This window comes from Muntiacus reevesi, chromosome 4 (assembly GCF_963930625.1).
Source record: "Muntiacus reevesi chromosome 4, mMunRee1.1, whole genome shotgun sequence".
In the NCBI taxonomy this organism is placed as follows: Eukaryota; Metazoa; Chordata; class Mammalia; order Artiodactyla; family Cervidae; genus Muntiacus; species Muntiacus reevesi.
Genome location: NC_089252.1, coordinates 131,952,041 through 131,978,755, shown reverse-complemented (window position 1 = coordinate 131,978,755; position 26,715 = coordinate 131,952,041). Strand labels below are relative to the sequence as shown.

Genomic DNA, 26,715 nt, shown 5'->3' with positions numbered 1-26,715 from the left:
TCCCAGGAGGCGCTAGTGGTAAAGAAGCTGCCTACCGCTGCAGGAGACTTAAGAGACATGGGTTTGATCCCTGGGTCAGGAAGATCCCGGGAAGGAGGGAATGACTATCCTTGGACAGAGGAGCCTGGACAGAGGAGCCTGGCAGGCTATGGTCCCCGGGGTCTCAAAGAGTCAGACAAGACCGAAGCAATTGTGCACACATGCATACCTTGGAAGGGAAATTAATAAAGCACATCCTTATCATAAGTTGCATTCTTAGGGGTTGCTGCTGCTACTGCTAAGTCACTTCAGTCGTGTCTGACTCTGTGTGACCCCATAGACGGCAGACCACCACGCTCCCCTGTCCCTGGGATTCTCCAGGCAAGAACACTGGAGTGGGTTTTTGCATTTTCCTTCTCCAATGAAGCATTGCATTTTCCTTCTCCAATGCATGAAAGTGAAAAGTGAAAGTGAAGTTGCTCAGTCTTGTCCGACTCCTAGCGACCCCATGGACTGCAGCCTACCAGGCTCCTCCGTCCAGGGGATTTTCCAGGCAAGAGTACTGGAGTGGGGTGCCATTGCCTTCTCCGTCTTAAGGGTTAGGTAAAGCTAAATATCTTTTCCTTGAGGGTATAATCATTTCAGTAAGCGGTTGTATATACAAAAGTTTTCACCAGGATGGTGGACCCATGGTGACAGTGCAGATGCAGTAATACTCGTGAGACACTCGTGAGCAGACATCTTTCAGGTCTCAATATGGCTAAATGAGGAGTCAGTAAAAAGAAGGCAATGCTCATGCTACTCGCATGAGAACCTCAGGGTCTAACACTTCTGTCTTTGCCTTAGTCACTCCCTAAATTCATTGAGATGAGAATTCAAGGCAGATCTTATGTGGGTCTCTAACCCCCAGGGGAGTGTTTCTGAAAAGCTTGTCCTTGAACTACTGCTTCAGTCGTGCTTGGGATGTTTTTTGAAATGAAGAGTCTTCAGCTACACATAGACCTCTACTGGCAGGTTTGGGGAAATCTATCTATCTATCTATACAGATTTTTTTTTCTTTTTTTAATTCAGTCTTTCTTGTGCACTTTAAAGAAAAAAACCACTACATTGGGAAGGAAATAGACTACAGCATGTTATGCTAAAATCAGAGATAGTCAAGTTTGAAGTAAAAAAAAAAACAAAAAACAAATTCAAATCATTTATAAATTATCTTAAATTAAAAAAATAGCTTTCATTTTTCTTAAGGAAACTTATACTCTATATATCAATGATATCAGAAGAATTTGCTAAAATAAGAGACACTGTGGTCTCTGGGTGGTTACATTCCAATGATATGTCACTGGTTAACATTGCCATTGGTTTTATATAAATGGTGTGGTGTTTTAGAAAACTATCCCTGTAACTAAAATTCAACAGTACATACCAAATACATAAAGAAATAATTCAGACATATGTCTGAAGAATTCTGAACAATTATTTCTATTCAGAAATAATTGATGGTTGGAATGAAGAGCCATTTTAACCGAATAAACCAATACCATCCAAGAGGCAAAAAAATAAGAATTTGTTTTATCTGATTAAGGATCAGATTAATATTTTACCACAAATATCTTATTTAATAAAATAAATGTTTATGTTCCAGACAACCAAAGTAATGAAAAAGACATTCAGAGATAACACAGGACGGTAGAGTTTTTTCCAGGTGGTGCAACTGTCATCATGTGGAGGCTGTTGAGATGTTAACTGACACCAGATCAGTGTGGGGAGAAGTGATAGCTTTATCATCAAATGCTATATTTTGGACATATTAATAGTTACTGATATAGACTCATTAAGTATAATATTTTAGCTACACATAATAAGCCTAGAGAATATGGGACAACAGACCTTGAATTTTTATGTTTGGAATATTTTGATGTTATACTCATCACCTTTATATAAAATAGTTCCCAGTTTATTTTAGACTGTTTTGAGCCTTTGGATGTAAACATGTAGTTTGGTGGGATCTTGAAGAGTGTGACAGTGTCTTGAAATTTGTGAATTACATAATAAATATCCAGATTGGACTAATGTTTTATTTGAACATTTTTTTTCTTGAATCTTTTTTTGAGGAACAGTAGTCAGATTTGTATAAATTAGTAGTGCGTGGATTGGCTTTAAATTCAAATGCAGCCTTATAAAGACTCTGTGATAAATATATTAGAAAGTGCTGTAACAAGTTGATTCATGTGTGAAATGAAGTATAAGGACACTGTGAGATCTCAGCCTTAGTTTTTCCAGCTGGGCTCCTCCTAGTCAAGGGCTGAATCAATATTTCATTTAGTGAAAACTTCCTGGTGAATATTCTGTCACTTAAGAAGCTCTATTAATCATTCATGAATGAAACACATTCCCAAAGGAAATTCCAAACTGAGTCTGTGGATTAAGTTTTAAAAAGAGATTTTTTAGTACATCAGTTTTGTTCGTGTTATCACTGGCTGGACATGAAAGTAAGAAGCCAATTGGGAAAATCTATAACTAATCCCTTTGTTGGTATCAAGGGGTTATGTAAAGTTCAGCAGAACACACTAGTAAAAGTTTGAGTTGATCCTTTCATTAACAAATCCATATTTTATAGATCACCAGATTTTAACCTCTTTAGATAAGTGAATCTCTTCTTAAAATTATGAAAGCTGTATTAGGGCAACTGGATCTATATGAAATTTGATAGGTAAAATTTGCAAGTTGGTATTGTTCTAGTTCAGAAAGACTAATTCAAACATAGATAATATAATAGCTAAACAATTGTACATATAAATACTAATCTATTTACTCTCAGTATTACTTCTAATTAAATATTTTGTTTAAAACTATAAAGTATATATACTAAGTGCAGTAAAATGTGAATATTATCTTTATATACTTCTTACAATAGGTTATATCAGTAGGTTTTACAACAAGCATATTTTATTCAATTAAATAAGTGATATTTTCTACAAACAAAATAACAAAAAATAAATAAAAGATTATTCAGGACATAGGTTTGCTTTTAGCTGCTACAACTTGCAACATGGCAGCCGTTTAGATGGTAACTGATCCCAAATCAACAATAGAATTCATGCGCTATTTGCCCAACACCTAACAGTAAAACCATTGTCCCCTTGCTCTGAATAATGTACATAACTGCCATTTGATTTGTCATTGTATGCCAATTCTATGACTTATTCTCTATAGTTACTTGGGAAAATAAAAATATCTCTCTAGAAACAACCCATTAGACATCTTTATAATAAATAATAACACCTGTCAAAAGGTCCTTCAGACATAACTGCACTCTCTATATAGGTTCCGAGAAGTGAGGACCCAGACTTGGGGATTAGTGCTCTAAATCTCAACGTAAGAGAAGCAGTCCTAGATTGTGAGTAAGGGCACCTATATGGGGACCTTGACCGCTTCTATTCCAGAAGATGAGTCCTTCACCAAGCTGGCAAAAGGTCTAGAAACATAGTCAGGTGGCCTTTTCACATCTACACACACATTCTTTAAATACTTGTAACTTCTGATCACCAGCTAATTTGTTGTTAACTAACAGTTGACACTTCCTATGATAACTTGTCCTAAGATCAGTTTCTCAGGAAACTTGGAGAATTTCACAAATACTATGGTCCTCAAGGAGTCTGAGGACTCCAATTTTAGAACCCCAGATATTGGTAATTACTGAAAATCAAGAATAATATAAATTGTCAATGGGGAAAATGACTTTTTCAGTTACAAAAGTAAAACTGAGTAAATTCAATAGAAAAATTAGTGGCTGAAACATGTACTTTTTACATGTTTACACATTATAATGTAAGTAAATTTAGTAATGTATACCTTCAACAAATAATTTGGGTGTCATACAAGGATGCTATAAGAATCTGTACAATAACTGGGGCCACTTCTACTACTTAATTTTAGCCATTTTTAATGCTAGTATTTTCATTTAATTTGGCTACTTCTCCTTAATTTCTTGTCAGTTTTCTGCTGAAAACAAGCTTCCCCAAACACTATTTTCATTTTCACATAACTGGTGAAAATTTCTCTGTAACTCCTTAAAAACAAAGGCTAGCATTATCAAGTGTGCTTATGTTAGGGATGCCTATAAAGTGCTGCTGCTAAGTCGCTTCAGTCGTGTCCGACTCTGTGACCCCATAGACGGCAGCCCACCAGGCTCCCCCGTCCCTGGGATTCTCCAGGCAAGAACACTGGAGTGGGGTGCCATTTCCTCTCCATAAAAAGTGCTGCCATGTGGTCACACATGTACTTGCTCCTCATAGAGGCTGCTCTACTCTGATACTCATGTTCTTCCCTAGGTTTCCCGGGTTTCTTTGCAGTTAGTTTGGCCATGGGATTAGTTACAGGCCATACAATATGAGAGAAGTGATACCTGCCACTTTTGAGGGCAGAGTGGTTAAATGTCAGTTATTTTTCTGGTGGTCATTTTCCCCCACCACAATCTACTACTTATAAAAATGAAGTTATGTTCAAGTTTTGTGATACAGAGTCACAAAATGAAAGCAGGCTGAGCTTCTGAATCTGCTTAGAAGAGACAGGCCAACCTCACATCAGACATAATGCAAACAAACAAAAAATTTCTACTGATGGAACCACATAGATTTCTGAGTTCCTTGTTGTGTGGTATAACCTATATTACCCTAATGAATCTATCTTATGAGATAGGTACTATTATCAGACCCACTTTACGGATGAAGGAAGAGACATAGCAAAATGAAGTAACTTGAGCAAGGCAAACATCTAGGAAGTGGTAGAAATAGATATGCACATGAGCAGTTTACTCTCAAGGCTTGAAAAATACATGTTTGGTGTATGTTTTCAGGATAAAAGAGACTTTTTATCCTAGACATGAAAGTTACTCTCTGACCATAATATAACACATGAAAAAGCAGAACACAATGTTGAAATTCTGGCTTCAGAACTCAAATAACACCCCTGACAATGACTTCCTAACTGAGCAAATCACAAGGTATCTAAGCTTCAGGAAATACTCTGTAAAATGAGAATGATAATTACAGAACCCAATCAGTTGCTGTGGAGTGAAGGAACATGTACAGGTACTTAGCCCACTTTGACACGCTATAAGCCTAAGTACTTGATTTCTTCCTTCTCTCCAGTGGTATTTCTCACTATACCCACTTTACCTGAACACACTGGTCTTTTACAGACCATGACTTCATCTTTCACATTCCCTCCTCTTTTGAATATTTCCTCTATCAGAAGTGCTTTTTGCTTTTAGTTTGATCCTTTAATTAAATTAAATATATTTATTTTTTTGATGCTGGCAAAGTGCTGCACTCAATATGTCAGCAAAACTGGAAAACTCAGCACTCAGCAGTGGCCACAGGATTGGAAAAGGTCAGTTTTCATTCCAATCCCAAAGAAAGGCAATGCCAAAGAATGTTCAAACTACTGCACAATGACACTCATTTCACAGGCAAGCAAAGTAATGCTCAAAATTCTCCAATCCAGGCTTGACAGTACATGAACTGTGAATTTCCAGATGTTCAAGCTGGATTTTAAAAAAGCAGAGGAACCAGAGATCAAATTGCCAACATCTGCTGGATCATCAAAAAAAAACAAGAGAGTTCCAGAAAAACATCTACTTTTGCTTTGTTGACTACACCAAAGCCTTTGACTGTGTGGATCACAACAAACTGGAAAATTCTGAAAGAGATGGGAATACCAGACCAGCTGACCTGTATCCTGAGAAATCTGTATGTAGGTCAAGAAGCAACAGTTAGAACTGGACATGGAACAACAGACTGGTTGCAAATTGGGAAAGGAATATGTAAGGCTGTATATTGTTACCCTGCTTATTTCACTCATATGCAAAGTACATCATGCAAAATGCTGGGTTGGATGAAGCACAAGCTGGAATCAAGACTGCCGAGAGAAAATCAGTAACCTCAGATATGCAGATGACACCACCCTTATGGTAAAAAGTGAAGAGGAACTAAAGAACCTCTTGATGAAAGTGAAAGAGGAGAGTGAAAAAGTTGGCTTAAAACTCAACATTCAGAAAACTAAAATCATGGCATTCGGTCCCATCACTTCATGGCAAATAGATCGGGAAACAATGCAAATAGTGAGAGACTATTTTTAGGGGGCTCCAAAATCACTGCAGATGGTGATTGCAGCCATGAAGTTAAAAGACACTTACTCCTTGGAAGAAAAGCTATGACCAACCTAGATAGCACATTAAAAAGCAGAGATATTACTTTACCATCAAAGGTCCATCTAGTCAAAGCTACGGTTTTTCCAGTAGTCATGTATGGTACAGATGTGAGAGGTGGACTATAAAGAAAGCTGAGTGCTGAAAGAATTGATGCTTTAGAACTGTGGTATTGGGGAAGACTCTTGAGAGTTCTTTGGACAGCAAGGAGATCCAACCACCCAACCCTAAAGTAAATCAGTGCTGAATATTCATTGGAAGGACTGACGCTTCCTGAAGCTGAAACTCCAATACTTTGGCCACCTGATGTGGAGAATCGACTCATTGGAATAGACCCTGATGCTGGGAAAGATTGAGGGCAGGATGAGAAGGGGACGACGGAGGATGAGATGGTTGGATGGTATCACCAACGCAATGGACATGAGTTTATGCAGGGTCTGGGAGTTGGTGATGGACAGGGAAGTCTGGCGTGTTGAAGTCCATGGGGTCGCAAACAGTCAGACATGACTGAGTGACTGAACTGAACTGACTGTGAGGCATGCTGGATCTTAGTTCCCCAACCGGAGACTGAATCCATTCACCCTGCAGTGGAATCTTGGAGTCTTAACCACAATACTACCAGGCAACTCTCTGATTTTCAATATTACCAAACTATTGGAAGATTAACTCAAAGTTTGCCTCATAGGTGCAGGCAGTTTCCCCTAGTCACACTAAATTAAGATATTTCCAAATTTATAAGGTATATCTGCTGTCTACAATAATCATATGACACGTATTTTATTGCTTTTATTATTATTTTATTAGGTACTAAAATTTGAGTTAAGAGTAGATTTTGGAGCTACTGCATAGATTTGAATCCTGGGTCTTCGACTTGCTAGCTGTGTGAAATTGGGTAGGTGACTTAGCCCTTTCTGCTGATATAAAGTCAGGATGTTAGGTAGCTATTTCATTATCATAGTGTGAGGATTAATCGAAAACAGCACTGGGCACAAAGTAAATGCTATATCAGTATTTGTCATCGTTAGTGTTCATGGTTATCACTTTTTGCATACATTTTCTAACAAGATTATAGAAATGAATCGAAATCATGGGTTACATTGAATTTCCCTTATAATGTCCAACATGTTAGGACACTGACTACATGTAGTAGGCATACAGTAAATACTTGGTGATTAAATAAGCACCCATATACATTCTGGTTGGCCTAGCAATAGTAATTAACAGATTTTTGTGCGCTTACCACATTCCAGGGATTATTGTCTACAGAATATGTGTATTATCCCATTCAAATCCAGTGGTTATGCCATAAGATAGGTACAGTTATTATCCTTATTTTACCAGTGAAGATTCACAGACATAGAAAAGCTAAGTTACTTTTCCAGGATCACAAAGCATGGGGCAGGAAGATGTCCTTGTTTAAAAACACAATGATTTCCAAACTTCAGTGCACCTTGAATCATCCAAAAGGTTTGACAAAGATTACCGGGAATCATGTGCTACTTTCTGGTTTGGTGGATCTGGGTAGAGTGTAAGATTTTGCACATCTAACAGGCTCCCAGGTGATGATGAAGGGGCACACAACTTTAAGAACCACTGCACTGGGTTACACTCTTTCCTCCAAGCTACACAACTTAAATTGCACTTGGAAACAGATGTTTCTAAGCCAGAGGTTGACAGGTTCTATTCTAAAACATGTGGAACATACCAGGTTTGCCTATCAAACAGTGTAACATGAGAAATTTATGTGGAAACTGAGCTTTAAAGCAAAAAGAAAGAAAAATAGATTTTCTAGCAAAAAGATAATAACTCTTCTGTGATAATCAAGTTATCAGTAAACAGCAAATTATACAGGTCTTTGACTTGGTGTAAAAAGCTGCTATTTGCTTAAATAAAGGTCAATGAACAAATTTAAGAACCCAATACATCTAGAAAGAGAATGTCACAGGTTTGCAGTGATCTTAAACAAGGGAGAGAACAGTGACTACTCCCTAGACTCTTTATCTTGTTCTACAAGTGGCTTAAGTCAGGTATAGGGATTTTAAACATAATCAGATCCTTGGTTTTTTGGTAAGATATCTTATATTCCTCTGAAATACTCAGAAAAACAAGGACCTTTTTGGCTGTGGCCATACATCACAAGGAAACCAAATCAGGGCAAAAAGTCAACTGCTTCCACCCTAGGATTGGATGTATACAACCTTTTTTACAGGTATTCATTTCTCCCTGTCTGTATTTTGTTCATAAATGTATTTCACTATTTGATCAAACTGATAAGACTTGCTAACTTGATTCAAAATTACGATGTTTGAAATAGATTTTCCTACCTGAATTTTAGTAAGTGTTTGTCTTTCCCTACACTTAGCAAGTTGCCAAATCCACTTTCCTAAACTAGGCTACAAGCCCAGTCCACTTTGGCTTGTTTTGCCTTGATAAATCCATGTCCTGATATGACACAAATGTCAAATTTATAATAATTCATGGTAAATCATTTAACAAATACATACTGCTGGACATAAAAAGAGACAGGAGTTCAGGCTATAAACATCATCAGTCCTAGAAAATTTCAAATTGCACATGCAAAGTTTTTCAGTAGACTAGGATGGAATTCACCTAGAACTGGTAAATGAGCCAGGATATGTGAGAGAAAAACCACTTAGAGCCAAGGGAAATAACAAATGGGAAGCAAATGGCAAATATTACAGGAACCCACAGGAGGATAAGAATAATTCTCATCAGCCAAATTCGAAAGGATACATAGAAGAGAGATTAGGCAGAATACTAAGAAAGCTGGAGTCACAGTTGTTGGGCTAAATTAGTACTAGTCTAAATGAAGATTTCTTTGAGACTTCTCTAACAGAACTTAAAAGGAAGTTTTGAAATCATCTCACTAATTCCAAGTAACATATTAAACAGACGGTGCATGTCAGAAGCAAAATATCAACATATATTAAGTAAAGGAAAAGATGAAAATTAAGGAATCAACAAGTAGAAAAATTTAAATGTCCAGAATATAACCAAAATTGTCTGGGCATGCAAGAAGTAGGAAAATCAGAATCAGAAAAAAAAAAAAATGAATAAAAATAGACCTCAAAATGAGGGAGATGACGAAATTAACATATAAGGATGTTAAGACAGCTATTATAAACATAATCCATATGTTCAAGATGATTCAGAAATATATGAACATGATTAAGAGAGAAACTGTGTTAAAAAAATAAAGAAAACTTGTAGAAAAGAAAATCATAACATCTAATCTGAACTGAAAAATAGTTTAGGTGGGATTAACTGCAGAGCAGTTACACAAGAAGAAAATATCAGAGGATTTGAAGCCACAAATAACTAATAATAGTTATATATGCAATAACTAGTAAGACTGAAATAGAGGCAGAAAACAAAAACAATAAATATAAGAACAAAGCAATAGTGGCTTCAAGGATATATCAAGTGGTCTAATATTAGTGAAGTTGGAGTTCTCATAGGAGAAGATAGAAGGAAGCAGAAAAAAATACTTACAAATAATGGCCAAAATTTTCCACTATTTTATGGAAGCTATAAATCCACTATATCCAAGAGGTTCAATAAATTCTAAGCAGAGTTGCAGCAGCACAGATGGACTAAAAATTATCATGTTAAGTGAGGTGTGTCAGACAAAGACAAATATCATATTGTATCACTTATATGTAGAATCAAAAAAGTGATACAAATGCACATATTTACAATACAGAAATAGACTCACAGACTTAGAAGACAGACTTAGGGTTATCAAAGAATAAAGGCAGGGAAAAGGGATACCCTGGTGGCTCAGTGGTAAAGAATCTGCCTGCCAATGCAGGAGACGAAAGAGACACAGGTTTGATCCCTGGGTCGGGAAGATCCCCTGGAGAAGGAAATGGCAACCCACTCCAGTATTCCTGCCTGGGAAATCCCATGGAGAGAGAAGCCTGGCAGGCTATAGTTCATGAGGTTGCAAAAAAGTCAGACATGACTTAGTGACTGAATAACAACAACAAAATTAACAGATATATATACTACTACATATAAAATAAACAATAAGGACTTACTGTATAACATAGGAAACTATATTCAATATCTTATAATAACCTATAATAGAAAAATTCTGAAAAGAATACACACACACAAATAACTGAATCATGTTGCTATTCTGAATCTGAAACTAACACAACATGGTAAACAAACCTACAGCAATTAGAAAAATGCTAAGCAAATAAACAAGGAAAAAATTCTGAGAGTAAATCTATCTAAAACCACATCAAAACACATTATAATCAAATTGCTAAAAACCACTGATAAAATCTTAAAAGTACCCAGAGAAAGAGGAATGAAGACAAGAACGTCCACAGACTTCTTAGAAACAGTGAAAGCCATAAGACAGTGGAGAGACATTTTTTTTTAAATAAAAAGATAACAATATTTTACTTTAAGCCCTTACTCAGTATTTCACAGATTCTCAACAAGTTTTAGGTAGGTTAATATTGGTATTTACTTTACAAACTAAAACTCAGGCAGAGATTTACATCGCTTGTTGCAAACCATAACAGGAGTCCTATCATAACCAAGAATAACATGGTTTTCCAGATTAATCTAATGTGTGTGAACTTAACAGTGATGGCTTGCAAATAGTCATTAAAACCCCACTAGATATTACAGAAATTCTACTTTGGGTATTTTGAAGTTCTTAAATCAATCCTACAATGATTATACATGCTTTTGAATAACCTACTTACTCTCATTACAAATCTATTTATATACAACTAATCCTTGTAATTGGAGAAGGAAATGTCAGCCCACTCCAGTACTCTTGCCTGGAAAATGCTATGGACAGAGGAGCCTGGTAGGCTACAGCCCATGGGGTCGCAAGAGTAGGATATGACTTAGCGACTAAATCACCACCAATCCTTACAGTAACAAATTAGCACATGATTGACTTCGTTGTTTTCTGCTTTTGGGGTGGGTGGAGCAGGAAGACAATCGGCAAGCTTTCCTTAGAGTTTGCTAGGTAGCCTGTAGGTGCAGGTGCTATGCTCAATGCACCATCTCTGGTGATTTGGAGTCAAAGGAAAGCAGGTATCTAAGGAAGCCAAGATCCAGAAAAGATGTCTGGATCCTAAAGAGGTGGAGGCCCCCTGTACAAGTCAAAAAGAAGAAGAAAGCACTATCATCTCAGGCTACTGATCCTCAGCATCATGCAACAGCATCACAACTTATGGGACCAGCTCTTAAAAGACTGGTAAATTAGAGAGAGACATTTTTAGAGTATTGGAAGAGGGTTAAAAAATACTTGAAGACTAACCACCAAGGGAATAAGGTAGTTTTTCACAGTGATAAAAATGATTGTGATGATTTCTATACAATATTCATAATCATAAACAAAACTGGTAAATTTTATTATATGTAAATTATTTCCAAAATCCCGATTACCAAAAAGATGTTGGCTAACTTGGGGAAAATGATGGTAGCGTAATTTGAGAATTTCAGATTAGAGAACTTTTTTAAAAAAGAAAATTCATTAAAAAAATCACAAAGTATACTTTTTCATTTACATCTAGGTACTTAACTGCAGTATTCCAAATAGAGGCCTGAATTCACACATGCTTATAATACATACTTTAACAGACACCAACTTTCTCTTTTCAGAAGATAAAACAAAATCAAATTACTACCAGAAAGGAAATAACTTTAAATGGCAAGCTATGGGATGTAGATGACTCAAAAAATAATTCCCCAAAAATGTCTTTTCTATAAACACAAACCTAAGTCAACATCAAACTAAAATTGTCATATAGTCAGTGGTATAGATTAAAATTATCATTGCAAATATGCATTAGTTCTTACATGTACAAAAGATTATTTTAGGCAGAAGGTATTTTTTAAACAACTTTTATAAAATTGTTCTATTTAGAATAATTTTTAAATTATTCTTTATTCATTCTTCCCAGGAAATTATTAATAATATACACAGAACAATTTTCATCAAATTGTGTTCTCTGCAATTATAATAAAGTACATACATAGGGTGCAATGATATTTATTTACCTCCAGTTTACTTCTTGAAGAAGTGGATTTCCAGTGAGAGACAATTCATGAAGAGAAAAGCATGCATCAAACCACTTTATGGCACTTGTAAGATCTATAGAAAATAAACAATAAAAATTATTATGAGGCATTACAGATAAAGAAAAATAGTTATACATCAATGACCATTTTGTTTGACTATTAAAGAAAAGCACAAAAATTATTTATTCTGCAGAATATGTTTTTAAAAGACCATATTAAGAACAGACTCTGTTATCACAATACATATTTCTACCATTTAGCAGCTATGTGAATTTATGCAAATCATACAATTGCCTGATAATTCAGGTTTATATCTATCTCGTGGGGTGAGAATTAAATGAGTATGTAAATAGCTTAGAGCAAGCGTTGCGAGATCGTTAATACAACATATAAAAAAGTAAAGTCAAAAGTAATGGGATAGTGGTAAAATTGAACATTTGCCTAAACAGAATTACATTTATACTTTCAAAAGTAAAAACAGTAGGTCAATCCAGCAATCCAGGGTACATTAAGAGTGATTTATAGTGGAATTGCTCTCCCACAGAAAACAATCATAAAACTGGACAATAAACAGGAAGCACCTGTTTTTAAGCCTGACTTGGGAGAAAAAGCAAACACACATGGTGAGCTGACTATCACAATTTGGGGTTTTTTGGGTTTTTTTTGCCTAAAAGTATGTAACCACTTTAGAGCAAGAAAGTGGAAATCAAGCAAAGAGACTGTTTTGCTGAGTGATGAGGCAAAGTTTAGACATGAGGCTGGAATTTATGGTGAAAAGTATTGAGAAGAAGCTGAGTGTGTATATGTTGGTGGGAAGAGAACTGGGGGAAAAGTATATGTAAGGGTTTACCACAGCTCCTTGGACAAGTGCTAGACAGGGCAACATTCCGAAAATCCTAGCAAAGATGACCTGCTATTAGGCTAAGAGCTGAGTGATGACACAATAGTTCATGCAGCAGTGAAAGACGCAGGAATTTTAGCCCAGTCAGATAAGACTTAACCGAATATAGCATCTCAGACAGCTAAAATCCAGAAAGACCATGTATTAGGAGTGAAGACAATGCCCAGGGGTAAAGGAATGTATTGAGAGTTGAAAATTAAAATGATTTTCTCTCCCTAGGAGAAAATGAAAGTAAGGTTGACAGAAACATAATTATCCATTAATACCTTAATTGCCTGCTAGAATCACATTTACCACACGTTAAAAGAAAGATAACAATAGCCGGACTCAGTAAACTGTAGTATGAACAATGTTCAGCATACAGTTCCAAAGTATTGGACGATAAAAAGAAACAGGAAAATATGAACTATCATTAACAGAAAATCAGTTAAAAGATAGATCAAGGTAGACCAAATGGAAGTCAATTTTCTGACAAACACACCAAAGTCAATGATGAAAACAGTTTGTTCAACAAATGTTTCTAAAAACACTAACTGTTGTTTAGTTGTTCAACAACAACTCATCTTTGACTCCACACCATTTGTAAAAATTAATTTGAAGTAGGTCATATATCTAAAAGTAAAAACTTAAAGTACAAGACCTTTATAAGAAAGTTAAAAAGCATAGAAAATCATCTCATTCTGGATGTAGAAAAATATTACAAAGGACACAGAGAGAAAACATTATTAAAAATAAAATAGTAAACCAAAATTTAAATTTCTGCTTATCATGAGGAACGCTGGGCTGGAAGAAGCGCAAGATTGCCAGGAGAAATATCAATAACCTCAGATATGCAGATGACATCACCCTTATGGCAGAGAGTGAAGAGGAACTAAAAAGCCTCTTGATGAAAGTGAAAGAGGAGAGTGAAAAAGTTGGCTTAAAGCTTAACATTCAGAAAACTAAGATCATGGTATCTGGTCCCATCACCTCATGGGAAATAGATGGGGAGACAGTGGAAACAGTGTCAGACTTTATTTTTTTGGGCTCCAAATTCACTGCAGATGGTAACTGCAGTCATGAAATTAAAAGACGCTTACTCCTTGGAAGGAAAGTTATGACCAACCTAGACAGCATATTAAAAAGCAGAGCGATTACTTTGCCAACAAAGGTCCGTCTGGTCAAGGCTATGGTTTTTCCAGTGGTCATGTATGGATGTGAGAGTTGGACTGTGAAGAAAGCTGAGCACTGAAAAATTGATGCTTTTAAACTGTAGTGTTGGAGAAGACTCTTGAGAGTCCCTTGGACTGGAAGGAGATCCAACAAGTCCATCCTGAGGGAGATCAGTCCTGGGTGTTCATTGGAAGGACTGATGCTGAAGTTGAAACTCCAGTACTTTGGCCACCTCATGTGAAGAACTGACCCATTGGAAAAGACCCTGATGCTGGGAGGGACTGGGGGCAGGAGGAGAAGGGGATGACAGAGGATGAGATGGTTGGAAGGCATCACTGACTGGATGGACATAAGTCTGAGCAAACCTTGGGAGTTGGTGACGGACAGGGAGGCCTGGCGTGCTGCGATTCATGGGGTGGCAAAGAGTTGGACATGATTGAGTGACTGAACTGAACTGAACTGAAAGATACACTTAACAAAATTAATAGGTGAAAGAGAGACTGGGAGAGAACACCCCCAAAACATATATCTGACAAGGAGTTGAATCCAGAATAAATAAAGAATTTATTTAAACCAATAAAAGCAAATAGCCAAATTTTTTAAACAGTAATGAAAAGACACAAAACAATATACAGAAACCATCAATAAAGGTATGCAAAGATGCTCAATATCATTATCCATCAGGGAAGTGCAAACTAAAACCATAATGAGATAACACAATGATATACCAAAACCCTATAGAATGGAGTGATTGGAACTCTAATGTGGGGAAGTAAAATGTTACAACTATTTGGGAAAACAGTTTCATTAGTTTCTTATAAAGTTAAGCATGCATTAACAGGAGCTTCCCTGGTGGTTCAGATGGTAAAGAAACTGCCGGCAATGCAGCAGACCTAGGTTCAATCCCTGGGTTGGGAAGATCCCCTGTAGAAGGGAATGGCAACCCACTCCAGGACTCTTGCCTGGAAAATTCCATGAATGGAGGCCTGGTGAGCTAGAGTCCACGAGGTCGAAAAGAGTCAGACACAACTGAGTGATTTCACTTCACTTCTAGAATTCTTGCCTGGAGAATTCTATGGACAGAGGAACCTGGAGGGCTGCAGTGCATGGGGCCAAAAAGAGTTGGACATGACTGAGTGACTAACAGTCTTCACTTTGACTGTCATGCATCTACTTTATTATCCAGTAATTTCATCCTTAAACATTTATCCAAGAAAACTGAAAACTTATGTTACAAAAGTATTTGTACAAGAATTTCCATAGGAACTTTATAATCAGAGTACCCCAGACGGTCAATACTGAAATCAGATTGATTATGTTCTTTGCAGATAAAGATGGAGAAGCTCTGTATCAGCAAAAACAAGACCAGGAACTGACATGGCTCAGATCATGAACTCCTTATTGCAAACTTAGGACTTAAATTGAAGAAAGTAGGGAAAACTACTAGACCATTGAGGTATGACCTAAATTAAATCCCTTACTACTATACAGTAGATTCAAGGGATTAGATCCGATAGACAGAGTGCCTGAAGAACCTTGGACAGTAGTTCGTGATACTGCACAGGAATCAGTGAATCAAAACCATCCCCAAGAAAAAGGAAGGCAAAAAGGCAAAATGGTTTACTGAGGAGGCCTTACAAATAGCTGAGAAAAAAGAGAAGCTAAAGACAAAGGAGTAAAGGAAAGATATATCCATCTGAATACAGAGCTCCAAAGAATAGCAAGGACAGATAAGAAAGCCTTCCTCAGTGATCAATGGAAAGAAACAGAGGAAAACAATAGAATGGAAAAGACCAGAGATCTCTTCAAGAAAATTAGAGATACCAAGGGAACATTTCAAGCAAAGATGGGCACAATAAACAAAAGAAATGGTATTGACCTAACAGAAGTAGAAGAGATTAAGAAGAGGTGGCAAAAACACACTGAAGAACTATACAAAAAAAAAAAGTCTTAATGACTGAGATAACCAGATGGCGTGTGATCATTCACCTAAAGCCAGACATCCTGGAGTGTGAAGTCAAGTGGACCTTAGGAAGCATCACCATGAACAAAGCTAGTGGAGGTGATGGAATTCCAGCTGAGCTATTTCAAATCCTAAAAGATGATGATGTGAAAGTGCTGGACTCAATATGCCAGCAAATTTGGAAAACTCAACAGTGGCCACAAGCCGGGAAAAGGTCAGTTTTCATTCCAATCCCAAAGAAAAGCAATGCCAAAGAATGCTCAAACTACTTCATAGTTGCACTCATCTCACACACTCAAAATTCTCCAACTTAGGCTTCAGTAGCATGTGAACCAAGAACTTCCAGATGTTTAAGCTGGATTTCGAAAAGGCAGAGGAACCAGAGATCAAATTGCCAACATCCATTGAATCATCGAAAAGCAAGAGAGTTCCAGAAAACATCTACTTCTGCTTTATTGACTATGCCAAAGCCTTCGACTGTGTGGATCACAGCAAACTATGGAAAATTCTGAAAGAGATGGGAATACCAGACCACCTGACCTGCCTCCTGAGCAACCTGTATGCAGGTCAAGAAGCAACATTTAGAACTGGATGCGGAACAAGGAACTGGTTCCAAATTGGGAAAGGAGTACATCAAGGCTGTGTATTTTCACCCTGCTTATTTAACTTATATGCAGAGTACATTACGTTAAATACAGGGCTGGATGAAGCATAAGCTGGAATCAAGTTTACTGGAAAAAATACCAATAACTTCAGATATGCAGATGACACCACCCGCAGAAAGCAAAGAGGAACTAAAGAACCTTTTGATGAAAGTGAAAGAGGAGAGTGAAAAGGCTGGCTTAAAACTCAACATTCAAAAAAAAAAGAAAATCATGGCATCTGGTACCATCACTTCATGGCAAACAGATAGGAAAACAGTGACGGACTTTATTTTCTTGGATTCTAAAATCACTGAAGATGGTGGCTGGAGCCATGAAATGAAAAAACAAACCATGACCAACCTAGACAGCATATTAAAAAGTATAGACATTACTTTGCCATCAAAGGTCCATCTAGTCAAAGCTATGGTTTTTCCAGTAGTCATGTATGGATGTGAGAGTTGGACTATAAAGAAAGCTGAGCATCAAAGAATTGATGCTTTTGAACTGTGGTGTTGGAGAAGACTCTTGAGAGTCCCTTGGACTGCAAGGAGATCCAACCAGTCAATTCTAACAGAAATGAGTCCTGAATATTCATTGGAAGGACTGACGCTGAAGTTGAAGTTCCAGTACTTTGGCCACCAGATGCGAAGAACTGACTCTTGAGAAAAGCCCTGATGCTGGGAAAGAGTGAAGGCAGGAGAAGGGGACGACAGAAGATGAGATGGTTGGAAGGCATCACTGACTGGATGGACATGAGTCTGAGCAAACCTCGGGAGTTGGTGATGGACAGGGAAGTCTGGAGTGCTGCAGTCCATGGGGTTGCAGAGTCGAACACCACCAAACAACTGAACTGAACTGACCCCAAACAGCAAACAAAATATCAATCAACAGGAAAATGGACAAACTGTGATGTATTCATGCAATGGACCACATATCAGAAGAAAAAAAAAACACATTGCTGATACAAACAACTGAACAACTGATGTGGTGGAATATCACAAGAATGCCAGGCAAAAATCTAGAGTCAACAAAGAACATACTGTTTGATTCCATTAATATAAAGATGTAGGAAAGTCAGATTTAACCTATGGTGACAAATTTAGAACTGATTATCTCTACAAGGGGACTGACTAAAATTGGGGATGGGGAAGTTTGAGGGTGAGGGATTGTTTAGCCAAATCAGCACATCATTCTTTAAATTAAAAAACTTTTGATGGATGTCAACTCTGTACTGGTTAGGTGTCAACAAGTTAGACAAATGTGTTTACTTATCCTCATTAGACTAAATTTTTTCATAGCTATAGGATATATGAATTTTAAATAAGAATATAATTCTCACATTTTCCAAGGTTTACCAGAAAGATATGGAAGTAATATGAGTTTAAAAGTAGAAAGAAAATGTTAATTAAATTATTTCACCACACATTCAAAGGAGTTTAGAATACATGGCACCCTAATAAGCCATTCTGGCATTTTCACTATTTTAAGTTAAGTGCATTTTAAAAAAAAAAGAGAAAATGCAAGAGCCCTCTAATCTTCCTTCTTTTTCTTAAAAGCAAGAGATTAAATTCCCATGTGAAAGGTATTTTCCTATAACAGAAGCAAAGAGACATTCTTGTCTCAAGCATGGGAAGTTAACACTAAGAGATATGTAAGCAAACAAGCTTGTTAACCTAGCCTTTATTTCCTAGTCACTTTTCCATCTAATTAACTACCTTAGCGCCCAAGCCCCTCTGCCTCCTCTCATTTTCACGATTTATTACTCTTTGTCCAACTCACTATATAAGTCCAACCTTAACTGCTTCTTGAGGTCTTAATTTTATTGTCAGAACTCTCACATATATGTGAAAAAAAAATTAAAACTTGTATTTTTTTTCTTCTATTTATCTGACTTACATCAGTTTAATTCTCAGGCCCAGTTTGAGAAAAGAGAAAATTTTCCTCCTCTACAGCATTTTATATAGGTATGTTATATACATCTCCCCAGAACATTTCCTTACCATATTTGGAACAGAAACTCAAAAGCCTATTATTTGAAAAACAACTACATATTATAAACTTACCAGAAAGACAATTGTCGCTGACATCCAGTTTTTCCAAAGAAACAAAATGAAAAAGTGGGACGATTTTTGTCAAGCTGAAAACCAAAATGGAATTTAAATAAAATTTAAATTGAAGTGTTCTTAATATTATTGATGTAATTATACAATAATATATTTTTTTAACACAATAACATAATGTTATAAATTATAACTCTGGAAGAAATACATAACAGTTGCATTTTCACAACAGAATACAATTTGTAACATTAACTAAAAGTACTTTTTAAAAATACAGTAGTTACAAGATTCTAAATATTTATTTTATAATAGAGGATTTATATTTATTTCTAAACAGAAATGATCATGGAATTGCTAATATCAATCATAAATATCAGAAAGCTTAATGTGTACTTGGTATTAAAATAAGAATAAATGGGCTTATTGTTGTTATTGTTCTGTTTTGTCTTTGTAGATGGCTAACTTTACAAAGAATTCATAATTTCTATGTATTTTTTCTGGCTCAAACATATAACAAACCATTAAGAGTCAAAAACATAAAATTATTTATTTTTACTTATTAACAATATAACTTTAATTAGAGTCAATAACTTTGTTTTTAATTTTAAAAAGTTTCATTTACTAGATTCAAAGTATTAAAAGTCCTGTAAGTATAAAAGTTACACTGGGGTTATTTTTAAATTGGAAATATGCATTTAAGGAACACAATAATATAAAATGTTTTCTCTTGATAAAATACTTAAATTTAGCAAACATATACTAATATTTAAAATTCATACTCATTAATATAGACATATTCAGATTCTAATAATAGTAAATTTTTCTCTCATTTTTAAAAGTTTCTATCATTTTTAAAGATACAACTGTCATTAATACCCCACATTCAAACAAGGAACATAAGTGATACTGAAAATATTCACAATATTAGTAACAAGAAGCTATAAAGGGAAAACTAAATTGATTTGCATTTCAAACTAAGACAAGATTACACTTTCTTTGTTACATAGCATCACATTACCTAGCTACTTGGCAAAAAAAATTAAGCTAGTTCATCTAAATCTTTAAATAAGATGAAAATTTCTTTGTATAAAATATATTCTCATCACAAACAAAAAAGTCTTCTGAATTAATACCCACTATAAATGCTGAAGATTCATATATGTTCATAATAAGCTTTTACTAAAGGAGTACTTCTGGTACAAAACAGAAAAAAATTATGTATTAACTTCTACTTTTACTTTCTTGGTGTTGACACTGTTCCCCCAGTTGTCCTGGCAGAGATTTTTATATCTTTATTCCTACCAACAGCTTGCCACAGTAAAACCAACAACAGCCAAAAAACCCACAAAACACCAAGTACTATTATTCTAAGATGAGAAGTTTACAGGATAATACTGTGACTGGAAGCCTCATGTCACAAAGCCAACTCTTGGGCTGACGTTAACTCCTCTCTTGTATTATCCTGTTCTACATTAGAAGTGAGACAAAAGATGCTACTGATGCTAAAATAGACTAAATAAGGAGACTGAAAGATCTCTCTGATTATATTCAATCCTAAGTACAATAATACTATTTATACTACCTATGCAACACTAACTTCAGGGGAAAATATTCAAAGTAATAAAAGAAAAAGTGATCAAATATTGGTCATTACATTTGTATATACAGTTCATTATATTGCATATACATTCCTTAATAGCAAAATTTACTGAAACGTCACATGTATTCTAAAAAAGAAAGAAAGAAATGTAAAACTTTTCCAATACATAATCAATGGATTTGAGTACTAATTTTATGACATTTCCTACTTAGGCATTCTAGATCATTATATCATTATATTTAGATCATTAAGAAATTTAAGTTCTTCAAGTGAAAATACAGTTTTAATAAATGCATTTATTAAAAGAAAATTCTTACTTTTTTTTTACCTTTAGTATATTTCTAATACTAAATCTTTGCCCTTAGGCTAAAAGGATTTTGAAAGATTAATAGATACTGAGTTTTTCTCTTTTTTCAGAATATCTCATGTTTTTAACCATAAGTTATATGTGGCAACATTTGGTAACATATAGGTTATAAGAGACATTAACTAAAAATAACCAAAAAGTTTTAAAATTGAAAATAAAATTCTCTTCACAAAAATAAAGTATTTCTTCAGATAAAGAAATATTTGGTTTAACCAGATATTTTTAATAATATCAGAATTTTTATCTTTTCAGAGAATCATGCTTTTAGAATCATATTCCTTTTTTTCTTGGAAATTTTAATCAAGAAAACTGGCTATTCATTCACCTTTATGACTATTCATTAGGATGGCAGAAACCTAATAGTAGAATCATTTTTTTTAACCTCTATAACTTTCCTTTTACTGACATTCTGTGTATATTTTTTTCCAAGAAAATTCAAACCAGAAAGACAAAGGACATTAGTGAAAACCTAATACCATTTGACCTTGTCACATTAGCCCTGGGCATAAAAAAGATATAAATTTCAAAGACGACAAAAAGCAAAAGATTTGTACAATGAGCAGCCAATGGGTAAGAGTTTCCACTTTCTGCTCCTACTTAGGGTCTCACTGGAAGAGGAAAGACTTATGAAGCTGGAGAGTCTTCCAGTTAGAACTCCACTGAGAAAAACTTAAAACAGTCATATGTCCTAATGAAAATTCAAAACAGAAGTTAGGATGAAACAAGTATTTCAAACAATAAGCACTAAACATCATTCTTTATATGTATTTGATTTGTTGGAAAAAAGCATATGGACCCATAATTTCTTCCTTGTGATGAAAATATTTATCAAAAATTTTTTTAAAAAATGTACATTTTAAAAGACATGCCAACCACAAATCCAAATATCACATTTATAAAATTCTCCTCAGGTTTGCAACATGCACTGATATACATTACTGTTTTGAATAATCATCAAAATCCTGTAAAATAGGTAAGGTAGGTATTGCCACACCTTTTATATGTGAAAAAACTGAGGATCAGGTAGTGAGAAAAGATTTGCTCAGTGTCAACTGACAGGTAAGTTGTTAATTCAGAATTCAAACCCAGCCAGATCTGTTGACCCTGAGTTTTACCAAATCTAAAGCAGTTTTGAAAAAGTCAACACACATGGTAAAAACTTACCATAAAATGGGTAATTTCTACAGTTAATGGTATTAGCTTCTGGTGAAAAATACCTAGTATGAAGATTATTTTTTCACTGATTTTAGGAAATAATTTCACTAATTTATATGTTTATTTCTATCAATCATATTTCCCTGGTGCCCTCAGGACTTATCCACTTATCCTTTCAGAAAAGGTAGGTTATTTATGCAAAAAGCTTTCATAAACCCACAAAAAAAAACTTTCAAATATAAATGGTATTGTTTAAAAATGCAAAATAGCATATATTATATAATTTTACCACCTTTTTATATAGCTAAGTCCACCAGATTGTTATTTTATTTCTAAGAGATTTTGAGGGTAGGGACACATGTTACTCAGTTGTGTATTACCCAATACAGCAAACACCACCTGAATATCCAAATGTTATGAAGCTAATTGCTGCAAACAAAATTATAAATAAGGGTTACTTGGTTTAAGTATCCCAGTTATTATTATCAACTCTAAAATTTTTTAAATAGTTCACTTTATAAAATTCCTGGTCATCTATAATTGATATGAGAAATAAGACACATCATATTGATAAGGCAAAAGTCTATTAGCTAGTGTTAACTTCAATTTTTAAAAGCAAAATATTCCTTTGATGAATTAAATTGTCCAAAGAAATAATGGAAATATTTCTCAAAAAAGTTGATGTTTTAAATATTTTCTAAATTCTTTAAGATTATTATGCTCATCAATGTGGCATGGAATCTAGTTCTATAAAATGTTAGATATGTCAGTAACTGAGTGATTTACTGCATATGTCCTAGGCATAACTGAGTATATGTACTGAAATTGTATTTATTACCTGAAAAATATTGTGAAAAGATCCAGTAAGTTTGTGATGGTCTAAATTACTTAAATAGCATTATCTGACAGTGCTGCTCAGGAATAAATATCTTTTTAAAGGCAAATCAACTTTCATATTTTAGAAATGATTAGAACAACTAGAAGGAATTTTAAAATACAAATTCAGTTTTTGACATGTCAAACTGTGGAACAGTTTAATGGGTAGAAGTCACATCATTTAGGACTCAAAGGATGAGCACTACTGTGACAGAAATTGAAAGAAAATTATGTTTGGGAGGTGATATATATAAATATAAATATACATATATATGAAATGAGTTGTCTTTGTTCACTTGTTTTGCAAGAATTATTCCACTCACAGAAGCAGCTTCTTGTAAAAGATAGCTCCTATCCCTTACTTCTTGTGCCTTTGATGACCAAATTAATCATATTAGAGTTAATAGGCCTCAAAGAAATATTAAACAGAGGGAGACATATACATCTTGTACTCCTGTTTCAGTTTCAGTTTTAGACAGCTATTCTCTGCAAAGATCCAGATGTTTGGTGGTTTTAAATGGATCTTCTATGGCAGGTACACATCTCGATTTAATATTAAGGTATTTTTTTAAGTGTTACTTTATATCCTTAGGGAAATCAAATTTAAATCTGTCTTAACAGTTTCAAAAAGACATGCAAGTTGAGAGCAGATTAAAAATCGTTCTTCCAGGACTTAATAAGTACCATTTGAGAGAATGAGACATCCTTCTGAATTAAATTAACTACCTCCTATATTTTCCAAGGAGGGTATCTTTACAAATATAAACAAATCTGCCCTGGGAAATTTCCATAAGTACATTTTTGAGAAGGAACAAAATGAGTAAGATCAGTACAATTAAAATCCTACTAAAATTTGAGGATATGTCAATACATGAAGTTAGATTTATAATTTATGCACCAAGTTATTGTAATGTACAACCTTGAATTATTGGAAAAACGTAACAGCTTTTCTACTTGTTATGAAGATCACATATTTACATTAATCATTCACTGCCTTTAAGCTTAATAAAGCAAATTATACTTGTACCTGTTTTGAGAGATAGTCAGGATTTGCAGTAAAGGCAGCCAGTATGAAGAAAATGTTTCCACAGTTGAAATGCTGTTATCATTCAAGTGCAATTCTCTGAGAAGAACGTGATTCCCCAAGAATGGAAGCTATATTTAAATTTGACTTATTAGCTTATATTAGGCAAAACACTTTTGTCATTTAACCAAATTAAAAAATATAAAGCCTACCAAAACTAGCAGATATATTCTGATAAACAGCATATCATAAATCAGCTATTATAAATAAAATTCCAATAATTATTTTCATAACTTGCATATTTTAAATTAAAAGTCCTCATGACAAATCTTAATTACAACTGCAGAAAAATTTGGTCCCACTTATACACTGAATCATAACTGAAAAATTACGATCTATATTTTAGTATTATAAAAAACTAATGAATTAACTTGTTTATAAGATATTGTAGTAATGTTGAACAGTTTTTAAATAGTGAAAAGTACATAATAGTTTAAAATGGAAATCAAATTCAGTTGATAAGCAAAAAGAATAAAAACTAAACAAACTGCTTTTAAAATGTGTGGTTGATTCTTGCAGCTAAAGAAAAATGTTGTGTTAATCAAATTAATTCAAATCAATTACCTCACTGAGATAATTTCCCTGTAACTTCAGTATTTGCAGCAATCCACAGTTTTCAATACCCTCCACTTTAGTAAGATGATTATATGAACAATCCAGGTATATAAGGGTAGGTGCATCACAAAGACCTGTTGTACTAATTAACTGATTATGGTCCACGACTAGTTGCTGAAGATTTTTCAGCGATTCTAAGCCACCTGGAAGAAAACAAACATTTCCAGGATCACTTTATCACACATTCTTCAAAACTCTAGAGTTGCAATTTTCTTCTAAATAACTGCATATTTTTATTTCTGAATATTCCTAATTATAAGACTTAGCCCAATTTTCTGAGGAAAAAATATGTGTAAGTGTAAAATTCATTATTATTTGAACTTATACCAAAGAGACATATTTTTGAATGACAATTATGTTCCACTTCAAAATTTAACAAAATACTAGAAGCCATATGTTGGGCATTGAATGTTTTTTCGATTGAAAATTTAACAAGGGAGGGGGTAGAATCATTGAAAAGAAAATAGTTTTCAATTCAGTTTCAAAGTCTTTGACTTTTGAATGCTTGGTTAAGCTGCTTACATATTAACAGAATGTAATTTTAATACCATTGAAATATCTAGCTTAGATTCACTAATGAAGTAGGTATAACTTATTAATATCAATAAATTATTAGTATATTTTTTCTGGTATTATAAGATTGTGGCAAGTAGCCTCCTTTTTACACAAATAAACTTAAAATCAATGATTTCTTCTAAAAAATATCACAGGAGTCTTAGATTAGACTAAGCTTAGTGACTATAAAGAAAAAAACTGAGAAGGTTGTTTAAATAAGTCATCACTGAAAAGAGATGCTAAGGAAGTCTATAAAATTTCATGGAAGATACTAAAAATATAAAAAATTTTATGTAGATTGAATATTCAACTATATAAGCTCTCTGTAGTTACTACCCTGCTATATGAAATAAGCATTTCCAGAAACTGGAAATGTCATTTAAGGTTTAGAGTAAGTACTAGAAAGAAGAATGTCTTCTGTGAGTATCGTGCAGATGGGAGTCACTGAACTAGATGTTAGAGAATTGAACCTCATTCTGATTTCTTGTAGAGCCCGCACAAAATATCTTCTTCAATTAAATGATGAAATAGAGTTATTCTACCAAAAATGTTATATGATAATAAATTAAAAGATCATCTTAAAAGAAACATAATTATGAATACAAATTAAAATCAGGAATATATGTAGTTAATTTTTCCTGAAGGAATTTAAACCATTTAATCCAAGATATATTCTTTTTATTATACACTGTGATTTACAGAAAGGGCAGATAGTCTATTTATATCCACAATGGAGAAATAAAAGGAAGAATCAAGTAATATTACCAAGATTTCACAAGAAAACTTAATACTCTGTATCATCTTTAAAAAATTCAGATAGTGTAATAACTTGAATTCTGAGTATATTGTAAAAATACTTCACAAAGATACATATTAAGAAAAAAATTTTTTAATTACAGTATATCTAATAGTTGGAGTAAAATGAAGCAACTTAATGTTACGGATGATTATTTCTCATAAAAATTTTATACTAAAATGTAAATTTTCATATAATGACAAATGTTGCATACCTAAGAGAAGCAGGAAAAGGCATAGAAGACCCAAAGAAACAAAAGAAAGACTCAAACTTAAATTCAGACAATATTACTTTTTAAAATTCTTATTTAGAATTAATGTAATGGTATTTTCCTGTAATATAAAATAGCAATTATGACCAAGAGAAAATTATTATCTGATGCTATCAAGGAGTGAATTATTCTCCCCTATAAGATATTTGACTAAAATGAACCAACTATATGTTATCAATTCCAAGGTATTAGATAATATATATTACATAAAATAATAAATATATATTAGCTTCATTATAATTTAAAATCTGCTGTAACAGAAAATACTTCAGTTTAGAATTCCTTGTAATCATATATACTAATAGAAGCAGAAAATATTAGGAAGAGGTGGCAAGCATACACAGAAGGATTGTACAAAAAAGATCTTCACGACCCAGATAATCATGATGGTCACCTAGAGACAGACATCCTGGA

General features: G+C 34.2%; 1 protein-coding gene across 1 annotated transcript in view; it reads right to left on the bottom strand.

The window, feature by feature from the left end:
* Positions 1–26,715, bottom strand: part of LRRIQ1 (leucine rich repeats and IQ motif containing 1) — a 184,037-nt gene that overhangs the window by 112,961 nt on the left and 44,361 nt on the right. The window contains exons 10-13 of the mRNA XM_065935480.1: positions 24,629–24,822; positions 24,008–24,135; positions 18,986–19,059; positions 12,242–12,335 (exon numbers count right to left, since the gene is read on the bottom strand). Of these exons, the coding sequence (XP_065791552.1) occupies positions 12,242–12,335; positions 18,986–19,059; positions 24,008–24,135; positions 24,629–24,822 (490 nt within the window). The remainder of the gene's footprint in view (positions 1–12,241; positions 12,336–18,985; positions 19,060–24,007; positions 24,136–24,628; positions 24,823–26,715) is intronic.